At 40.4% G+C, this 11208-nt stretch overlaps 1 protein-coding gene across 1 annotated transcript in view; it reads right to left on the bottom strand.

The window, feature by feature from the left end:
* Positions 1 to 8411: 8411 nt before the first annotated feature.
* The window catches only part of LPA19 (photosystem II 11 kDa protein-like protein), a 47723-nt gene continuing 44926 nt past the window's right edge, over positions 8412 to 11208 (bottom strand). Inside the window, exon 3 of the mRNA XM_089982328.1 lies at positions 8412 to 8881. Coding sequence (XP_089838454.1) covers positions 8744 to 8881 — 138 coding nt within the window. The 3' untranslated portion in view covers positions 8412 to 8743. The remainder of the gene's footprint in view (positions 8882 to 11208) is intronic.

The raw sequence follows: 11208 nt of genomic DNA, 5'->3' as shown, positions 1-11208 counted from the left end.
CTTGTTCCCATTTCAGGAGGTGGGTGTGTCTGTGGTTCTCATCATCATGCCATGATTCTCTTGCAATGGGGAGTCAAAAGCAACTCATCCAATAAAGGGGGAAAGAACCAAACATTGATCTAATTAGTACAATTTTTGCTGCCATTGCCAAGAGTTTTTCATGCCATAATTCTAATTTTGCACGAAACTTCTCCACCAACTTGCCACATATACCCTTTTTTAGTATCCCTTTAGACAAGAGAAGGCTAACTGGGAGATTCTTTGCCTGCTAACTATGTCACATAGGTGCGGGTGCGGGTAGGACAATGTGGCACTTTCAAAAAACTTGGGTGCGGGTGTGCGGGAAGGGTATATATATATATATTTTTAACAGTTTTAAGTTTACACTACATGTATGTGTGTGCATTTATGTTTTTATATACATAATATAGATAAAACTGGACTTGGTTAGGGTTAACTGAATATACTTTTGGACAGAAATAACCTCAATGTGATTGACTTCACCTGACACAAAGAAAGTTGTGTTACTCGCATGGGTGTGGGTGTGAGTGTCGGTGCGATGCCAGTGCAATGCCCTGTTAGAAGAGTGTGTTACATAGCCTGCCAACCACTCAACTGCTTAATTTGTGTGATCCTTGAGAGAGACTAAAGGAAACAAAGGTGGTTTTTTCCTTACCTAGAGTTCGGATTGCCTTTCAAAAACTCTCAGCAGTGATACAAAGTTTCTTATAGAATTTCCCCAATCGTGCAAAAAGAATAGGGCATCATCAGCATAGTGGTGCCATCTGAAGCATTTCACTACTAGTGGGGCTAGCCGACCTTGCCTTTCCTCATGATTCATGTAGCGTGATAATCGTACCATGACTAGCTAAAAGAGGTAGGGTGCCATGGGGTCACCTTGTCGGTTTCCCCTACTACTTGAAAACAGTCCACTTGCTTCCCCATCAATAATGACTGCAAATGGGGGAGTCTTGACACATTGCATGATGATGTCAGTCCATCTGTCTTCATTCAGAGTGTCCTCCATGAACCGCCACCATATCCTGTCGTACGCTTTCACCAACTCTGTTTTAAACATAACACACTTTTTTTCCCTGCTGCCATAGAGTCAACCATCTAATGGGCCAGGAGTATGCTATCTTAGATCGACCTACCTCTTGAGGTTATCTGGTTGTCACTGATGATGCTTTCCAGCACTCATCTCATCTTGTTGACAGTGATTTTTGAGATTCTTTTATAATACACAAAATTGCACAAGTTGATAGGCCTGAACTGGCTAAACTTGTTGGCCTCTTCCACTTTGGGGATCAGGACTATGTTGGTGTGATTAATTCTTTTAAGCATCTTCCTTGTTTTGAAGAAATTCATTACTGCCTTGCACAGATCTCCTCCCACTATGCCCCAGTATTTTTGAAAGAAAATGCCCGGGAACCCATTAGGGCATGGAGCACTCTCGAGGTCTAATTCAAAGACAGCTTGGTGAATCTCCACCTTTACCTCTGCATTCATATTATCATTCTCCTCCTTAGTCACCCTAGGTTATGAGTGCCCCTCATTTTGCAGCTCATCCCCAGAAAATAGGCCTCTAAAGTAAATTATAGCCTCCCTTTTGATGTCCTCCTTGCATTTGGCTTCTGACCCATCCTCCCTTATGATTAAGGCAATGTTCCTTTTTATCATATGTTCATTGATTGTAGCATGGAAATAATGAGTATTTTGATCTCCTTCCTTTAATCATAGGCATATTGATTTTTGCCTTCATATCTCTTCTTTCATCTGGCAGAGGGTTGGGAGCTCATCATACAAGGGCAACTCCTTTCGAACTTTGCTTTCATCTTCTGCTTTCAAGTCCCTTTGACAACTCTCAAGTTCCTCCCCAATGGCCTTGATTCTTGCTGGGATATTGCCTAAGCTTTCTTTGATCCATTTCCTCATCTCTCTCTTAACTGCTTCGAGCTTAGCTACTAGTCTGTACATGAGACAGCCACTTACTTTTCTTTCCCAGTAGTTTTTAACAATTTCATCACAACCCTCTTTTAATATCCAGAATCTGAAGAGTTTGAAGGACGTTGCTCGGTGCCTGGTTTGACTGCTTAGTAGCATACCATTGTGATCTTATATAGTGTGTGGCAGGACTTGCACCATCGTATTAGGTGCTATCGACCCATCGTTCATTCACCAAACCTCTATCCAGGCGGCCCGCACGAAATCGATTACCCTATTGTCTGCTCTGACATGTGAAACGATGGCCGGAGTGTTTTGCTTCTGTGAGCCCACATCGGTTGATCATCTCATTAAATTGTTATGAATCTGTTGACCCATGTGAGACCCTTGTCGCTCCCCAATTGCCCCGGTGGTTTTCTAATCGCCCAATACCACCCAATGCTCCTCTTTCGGATGTTGTTCTAAAAGCTCCCACAACCTCTTCCTCTGATTTGCTTCGTTCTGGCCATACACTCCAGAAGCCATCACCAGGTCATTCCCTTACCCCCAATTATGAGTTGGATTGGGGTCAACAAAACAGCCACGGCAGGGTTACCGAAAGCGCCATACCATATGGGGGAAGTGTGTTTCCCCGGAGCACGTTTCGGAAGTGTGAAACCGAAAGCGCCATACCATATAGGGAAGTGTGCTTCCCAAAACACATTTAGGAAGCACAAAACGTGGCGCTTCCGAAATGTGCAGGGAACCGACCAAAAATTTGGAAAGCGTGCTTCACCTAAAGCTTCCCCTAAATGAGAAACTTGCTACTCCTTTTTTTTTATGTTTTTTTTATTTTTCTTATATTTTTCTCTTTTTTCTCTTCCTAGGTCGCTTTCGTTTCGCTTCCTAGGTCGCTTTCAAGATGATTCCTGGTTCGCTTTTAAGTTGTCCTGCGCTTTTCGCTTCCTAAAATTTTGGAAGTACCTTGCTTCCGGCATCGCTTCTCGCTCATGCTTCCCCAACTGACAACTCTGACCTTCGTACACACTACTCGGATTCCACATACATAAAATTCTATTATTGCCTGTGACTTTAAAAATCCCAACTATGCATCAATTTGAAAACTCCTTTTGAATGGTGGGGATTACTTCTATTGTAATTTTTGTTTTCAACATAAAAATAACATCAACTCCATGCTCTTTAAGGACCCCCGCAATATGTTTGCAGGATCATCGCCTCCCCAAACCCCTAATATTCCAAAACATTATATTCATGAATGGGGATATGTGATATTTTTGCCAAGAACTGGTCAATTGGGCCGACTCCCTCTGTTTTTTGAAAGTTTCTCTAGGTTGTTACTTCATTAATCAATGTTTCCATATTTTCCATATTTTTTACTTGATCAATGCCTAAGCTTTGCAATTCCTAGGTGGGTAATTTAAAAGGTACCAATTTTGCCGATTTGGTGCCTAGTGGGTAACTAAACTACCTTTGCCTAGGCACGAGGATAGTTTAGTTATTTATTATTCTTATATATATTGTTTATATGTATAATTATATGTGTGTTTGTGTGATTTGTTTTATGAAATCATGAAAACATGCTTATATATATGCTACTTTGCTTTTGGGATTTTTTTGTTTAACATTGAAAGCATGCAGCATGTTTAGTATTATGAATTATGTAATATGCTATTTATATATGTATGTGTTATTGTGCTTTTGTGAAAGGTTAAAAGCATATTTTGTTGATTATACTAAATATGTTATGGATAATTGAATATATTTTGTGAAAGCGCGTGTAATTTTGTACTTTTTGTAATGAAAACCTCTTATTAGTAAAATAATTAAATATATATTTTATGTACTTTTTTATATTTTAATTAGATTACTGACTAGTCCCGCCTAATTCTCGACTAGTCTTTTTAAGAGTCTACGACTAGGCACTGCATAGCGCTTTTGACTAGATAGCTTATTATTCATGTTCCCTCTCTCCCTTAAAGCTTCTTGACAGATTAGGGATTCTTTTCTGAAATACTGTTTAAAGCCCCTAAGGGCCTCCCTCTTTTCCTTACCTGACAATTTTCTCCTCTTACGTCTTTGGGGGGCGGGTTGGATTCTGAATCCGGATCCCAATCCAATCCAACCCTTATTCTAGTGGAAATTGCTACTGAACCCTGGGGGTATTTCCGTAACTCCCTCTCCCTCTTTAAGAGGCCCTTTCACTAAAGTTCAAAGATGTCACATGCTATACCATCAACAAGGCCTTGAAAAGTTCAAGATTGGGGGTTTTCGAGTTATCGTGGCCTGATGTCATACTTCCTCACCACTCTTAGAATTGTTCCTGATTGATTCTGGCATCGACCCGATGCATGCATGATCACCCCCACATAAGCTACAGTACCTGATGTTGTTTACATAGAGTACCTCTCGTTGAGTTATCAAACCATTCTCTACGATGAAAGGGGCTGGTCAGAAGTCAAGGGGAACGTCTATTTTCAAGCATGCATATTGCAACCTCTCTCTGGTACGTGTGTAGTAGTTCTTTTCCACAAGATCCCCGCCCAATGCCTTCGCTATTCCATCAAAGATATCCATCGATCACAGCTCGACGGAGAGCTCCAGCAGACGGATCTAGATCGGCACCGTGGATTGGACTTCTGATACGCATTGAACCCGAATTTGATGTGACCAAGGGGACCAGCTGGCCCTAATGGGGCCTACATGAGGGGGGTGACTTCCTTATTTTTGGAGCTTGGTGGGACGTGTAGAGGTGTCTAAGAATGGAAGATGGATGTTGAAATTAGCTTGGATAAGTTTGGCAAGTCAAGGAGGTGTTAACTTGAAATAGCCAGTAAGAGGCCTTACCTAAGGCTACGAAGGTGTTATCCAATTTTAGAGTAGGTGTTATTTTCGTTTAGCTTTCAATTTAATTTAAGCTTTGTTACTTGTGGGGGGTTGTAAATAGCCTCTCTTGTGCTTATATATAGGCCTTGTGATTCTTTATTTGAGTGTGCTAAATGAATTGAAGAATTACTCCCTCTCAAATTCATCACACACTCTCTCTCTCTCTCTCTCTCTCTCTCTCTTCTGCTCTAAGGTTGTAAGACTTTAGAGTCTAGACATCTAGTAAGCCGTCCAACCAAGAGGACTTAAGTTGTTGCCCAAGTCCTAGTTTGTGTGGCATACCTCAAACGACTGGTGGCTCAGACTTAACCTCCGTGAACCCAACCTCCAGTCGACATCCCCAGATCATAACCCAATAATAGACGTTCCCTAGAAACCTAACTGTACCCTAGACCATGAACCCAACCCTTTTTTTGTACTCGCCCAAACAGTGTGAACCTGGCTACATTTTTGTTTGTTGTGAACTGTAGAAACTGGTCCAACTTGGAGACATCATATCTCTCTAACTGTAGCGAGTCTAGGTCCAAAATTTAAACCATAATTTTACCAACGTATCCCTAACCTACCCTCCAAAAATCAGAATTTATCTTGATTTCAGTGGGGAGATCTGATTTTTCTAGTGCAACCTGTCAGAGCCAAAATACAATCTTATCCCAGTCTAGAACCTAAATCTTGTCACTTGTTCCCGAACCTGTATCTCCCAAACCCAGTGGAGTCAATCCTTGAAATTTTAAGAGGACCTTCTACAACGTGTCTAAAAGCCTGACCTAAAATTTAGTAATTTTTTATGTAGTGGTTTGAGAAAAATAAATTTTCTCCCAAGCTTTGTTAGAACCCAATAGAACCAAAACCTTTTTTTTACTGAGTTAGCTTACCTAACCTACTTCTCTGAACCCAGTCCAACCATGGGCCCAGGACGCAACTTCCAACTTCATGGGCTTCCGAGTTTCCATGGGTTTGTTACGAGGGTGCACCTGGCGACTCTCCAAGCTCCCTTCTATGTAATATACCTTAGTTGTTCCTCGAAACTCATCGTTATGAGGAAGCGACCGTCTTTGAAAGTCAAGAAGAATATCCCTTTCAAGCTCGCCCACTGCCCTTTTAGTGTGTCAATCATGAATCTGTAATCCATCCTCCTATCCGTTAAGCTGCCAGAAAATTCAGCAATTACTGTTAGTCCCATTGGCTCGAGTAATTGTGAGTATCGACTCGCCGGAATCTTCACCCGATGGCAGGGAATTCCCTGGTCGACCTTCATCACTTCCACTGTGGGAAGCTGGGATTGCAAGTGCCCCCTCATCACCATGTTTGCCCATGATCGTCTAGCATATCTCCATTCCGGATCCGGCCTAGGCACCTCCACGCCATGCATATGTCCCTGTCTGGCGGTGGAGGCCATTCCTCCACCTGCACCAGACCAGTCGTGCCTTCTTTGTTCTCACACTCCATCCAACCATGCAATCCCAACCGATTATTGATGCCAATTTTCACTGTTGAAACTGCAAGAGGATCAAACATGCAACACTGGCCAACAGGTGTTGGAGTTCAGGGGATTGATGGTACTTTCATCTTGTTGGGAATGCTATTTGAATTCACCAGAGGTTAAATATAGTATCAGTTTATTCCAAATATAATTGTATAGTTATTATTTAATTTCTGTAATTGATTTTGAACTTGTGATTGGTGTCTGCTGTACCTATAGGCCCATCAACTGGATGAAAACGCATGCAACAATTTGCTATCATGCTTTAAAGGCTTCTCAACTTGCTGCAAAAGAAGGCCCTAGATCACTCATTCATCTTCTGCATATTCCATGGTGAATCACAAAGTAGACAGGCAAAAATTAAGTATATGATTGACTATTGATTTGTGTCATCACACAATTGTGTAAAGATAGTATGGATCACCAGGGGCATCAACTTGAAGCTATCATGTTTTAAATATTAGCAAGGATCAGGTACTTGGGAATAGAGGATGCCTCTTCTATCCATCCACTATCTATAGCCAAAGTGAATTGCAAAATGTTGGTGGCTAGAACAGTGTATCATTTGTTGTTGTGATTCAAAGTGTTTGAAAATATTCATAATTTTGCCTAAACACATTACATGCTTATTTGACAGGAAAGTGCATGCTGCACATGTATCTGGGAGCATACTAGATGCTTTTTGGAACTTTGTTTCCCTCAATATTCTATACAAACCCTTGTTCCTTTTTCCTGATTTATTATTTTTATTTTCCATAGCATCAATATTCTCATCATATTATACAGCTTCAAATATTGCAGGAGATTATTACAGTACCTGCATCAAAGCCTGCAACTCACAACTCCATCATGTGGTGAAATATGTGTTAGTGTGTACACGTGTTTCTACAAGCTCTGATATGGTGGTCCAACATACAATAGAAAGTGGGAGTATAGTCAGATTCTTTGCTGACCAACTAAGTGCAGAATTTAACGACCTAAGTTAGCTTAGTGAGGAGCAGAATAGAATGAACATATGATGGGGCTTAGACTATTTTTTCCAGCTAACTGGTCACTGTATATTCTGCTCTCTAAGACTATATTGGGGTTTTATTGTGATATGTAATGGACTGTTATTCAAGGAGATTGCCTGTCACTCTTCTGCTTATGTAATTTAATGATACCATCTTTGTTTTCTTTCACAATATTATCAATGTTTGACTACAATATGCATGCTAAGGGAGGTTTGCGCTTGGCGAATGGTGGTACTGCACTCAAATGCATGCATTTTGGGGGTGTACAGATTGCACCATTCCATTGTTAGCTCCATGTTTATTCTTCCAAAGTGTGGATGCCCATCATAGAGGATTTGGGTACCAATGGAAGGGCAATGAGGAGGTGACAATAGAATATAAAAGTCAGCTAACTGATGCTGCACTATAGACAGATAATGTGAAAATTAAATGCAGATTAATGGCTCTTACAGTAAAAAGAACTGAAACATAGCAGTGCAATATTCATAGGGAGTGATCTTCAAATAGATCAATGCAATCATGTCATTACCCATAAATACCTCTTCCACTAGGAAATGTGCATTGCATTGTACATTCCGTCTGATCTCAATGGCAGTCCCTGAAATTCACAGAAAAGGTTGCAACTTCTGCAAAAAGTAATTGCAGATTTACATGTGGTTGCCAGAAAAAGAACAAAAAGTGGCAAGTTTTTTGTAACCTGTCTTATACGGATGAGCAATCATTTTCACTTTTATACAGAAAATAAAAAAGAAATCAATAACTACCGAAAGGAAGAAGAGAACTAGGCTCACTCATCAAATGCCTCGTGCCTGAGTATGGCTACACAACAAGAAAAAACACAAGCATCATTTCATGCAAATGCATGTGGAAACACATACAAGTGAATACCATTTATATATTGCATTTTGCACATCTCTCGAAGCCCACACGGAGGTCGTCCAAGTTCTGTGGGTGAAGGGAATCTACAGTCAGCCTTTTTATTTTCCTTTTTTTTACCTCTTCATGCATAGTAGCAAGGTGACTGCTAATTTCAACCTGGAGGTTAGAAACCCATTGCTTTTAATATGCACAAAGTTGGGTGTTTAATAGAAAATAAAGAGCAGATAGCTGGAGACAAAATGTCACATCTTTACATGTGCCAACAGAAATGATGTGGCGCTTGTTTTTCACAGTGGCAGTGCTGTGATGCAGGCATTTTCATCTTTTTCCTTTTGGAGACTGAAAGTGTTTCTTGCAAAATACAAATGGTACAATGTTTTCCATTCCAAGTTTAGCTCTAGTAGAAATTGACTACTGCAACATGATGCCCCACCATGTGTAGATCGAACTGCAATTCTTCTAAGAAATGAGGATGGAATGCAGAACCTGAGTGGTGGTTGATCCATCCAGAATGCATTGTAGGTACTTTATTCCTGGTCTGCTACAGAAAAGCTTCTGCGGTACTCAACTCATCCAGAATCCGGTTCTTGATCGCTTCAGGCAATGCAGCAAATGGGCCGGCCTTAGAGTAAAAACCGGCCAGGGATCTAAGTGCTTTCTCTAGAGCTACATACGATTCCTGCTAACAAGAATGAGTCAGATTCCTAAATGATCAAATTCCCTCTCTCTCATTAAATCTGAATAGGTATCTTATCCATCTGCTATCATATCATCAGAGACCAAGTATTATACGTAATGGCTACGAGAAGACTGCCTCATGAATTGATAGGTGGCATAGGTCAGACCATTTTCTAAGTTACAAATTACTTAACTGAAGAACACAACATGCAGTACTGCTGTGTGCTTGGGCATACAGTGTTGCTGATCACTGTCCATCTCAGCAGTGACAGGCTCATCATGAGGAAGGTCAAGATGGGTGGCTATCAACAGCAAGCTACATGTTTGACATGCAGTATCACTGCTTATCTAAGTGTGACCTTAATAGATGACTACTGTGGCTAGCCAGCAATACACAATGGAAGCTAAGATTCAGGTCAAGTTTCTCAGAAAGAGAAAGTACATCTTGCAGTTCATAATTTTCCTGCATACATGGTGTTTCGATTAGGCTGCTGCCCATGATGAACGATGCTTTACCATCCTGATAAAAAGAAGGATATTGACATCAGGTATTTTTTAGTACCCTTTAGTGATATTTTCATTACCATTAGCACTTAGAAACCCTACATAACTAGGGTGTGCATTTTTCCTCCATTTTTCCCCAGGAATGCCAGTAAAAATAGCTGTGAAAGGATGAGAAAAAACAGTGATGAGAGGCCACCATGTTGGATAGCGCAGCAACATCAACAATGAGTAGGGTTTACATCTTGTATAGTCCAATTATTATACTTCTTTTTTTTCTTCAAGAAAATAATGTTGCTTTTAATATATAGCCAACATAATAATTTGGAAAAAAAGAAAAAGGTAAGTAGGACAACACCAATTACAATGTAAATACACTGCAACATAGACATGCCTACAATATATGCCATTTGAAAACTTGATCATACAAGAGACGGTACCAATTGCAGAAAATGTGGCTCTAGATATCAATGACGTTGAACCTACCATGGTTAATGAAAACAGATGTTGATCTAACAGGTGAAACTACAAACCATAGTTAACATGGCTGAACTTCCCTTACATGATACATGCTACCCGATTGAAGAGAGACACTAGGACAATAATTGATTTTGCAGATACTGTAATTTGATTTATGTGAGAGCTAACCAATTCAAGCGTAAATCATGCTATGAGATTGTTCTATGAACAAAATCATGTAGAGGTCATTTGATCAAAGATTTCAATTCTAGAAGGTACCTACAAACAACAACAACAACTACGCCTTCATCCCAAAACAATTGGGGTCAGCGATATGAACCAAAAAAGAAATTCATTTTGGGTCTTCCACATGAATCCTTTTCCTCCAATCATTTCTATCCAACGCCATGTCCTCGGTGAGGTTCAAAGCATTCATATCCTTTCCTATCATCTCCATCCAAGTCTTCCTAGGCCTACCCCGACCTCTTTTAACTAATATATTTTCCCATTTCTCCAACCTTCTAACTGGAGCATCATTAGGCCTTCGCCGAATATGTCCAAACCACCGTAAACGATTCTCTCGCATCTTATTTTCAATGGGTGCAACACCTACCTTCTTACGTATCTCTTCGTTCCGAATCTTATCTTTTATTGTATTTCCACACATCCATCTAAGCATCCGCATCTCAGCTACACTCATTTTTTGAATATGATGTCTCTTGGCAGCCCAACATTCCGTACCATATAGTAAAGCGGGTCTAATAGTCGTCCTATAAAACTTTCCCTTCAACCGCAATGGCATTCTACGATCGCACAGCACTCCAGTAGCACTTTTCCATTTCATCCACCCAACCTTTATCCTATGATTTACATCTCCATCAATTTCTCCATACTTTTGAATGATGGATCCCAAATATTTGAAATAATCATTCACCGGTATATCTTGCTCACCAAGCTTCACTACACTCCCATCACTACTTCGTTGCTTACTAAACCGACATTCCATATATTCAGTCTTACTCTTACTCAACTTAAAACCTCTAGCTTCCAATGTCTGTCTCCATAATTCTAACTTAGCATTAACCCCAGCTCTAGACTCATCAATCAAAACAATATCATCAGCAAACAACATACACCACGGTACATTTTCTTGAATTGATCTCGTAAGCTCATCCATCACTATCGCAAATAGGAAAGGGCTTAAAGCAGATCCTTGATGTAACCCAACCGTTATCGGAAAATTGGTTGTCACCCCTCCACAAGTGCGGACATTGGTTACTACTCCTTCATACATATCTTTAATGCAAAAATTCTAGAAGGTACCTAATGCAAAAATATCCCTACCGCTTAACAGCTAGAAGGCATCAT

The sequence above is a fragment of the Nuphar pumila genome, chromosome 12 (assembly GCF_984573655.1).
Source record: "Nuphar pumila chromosome 12, dmNupPumi1.hap1.1, whole genome shotgun sequence".
NCBI lineage: Eukaryota > Viridiplantae > Streptophyta > Magnoliopsida > Nymphaeales > Nymphaeaceae > Nuphar > Nuphar pumila.
The sequence above is the reverse complement of the archived record's forward strand: the minus strand, read 5'-3'. Positions and strand labels throughout refer to the sequence as shown.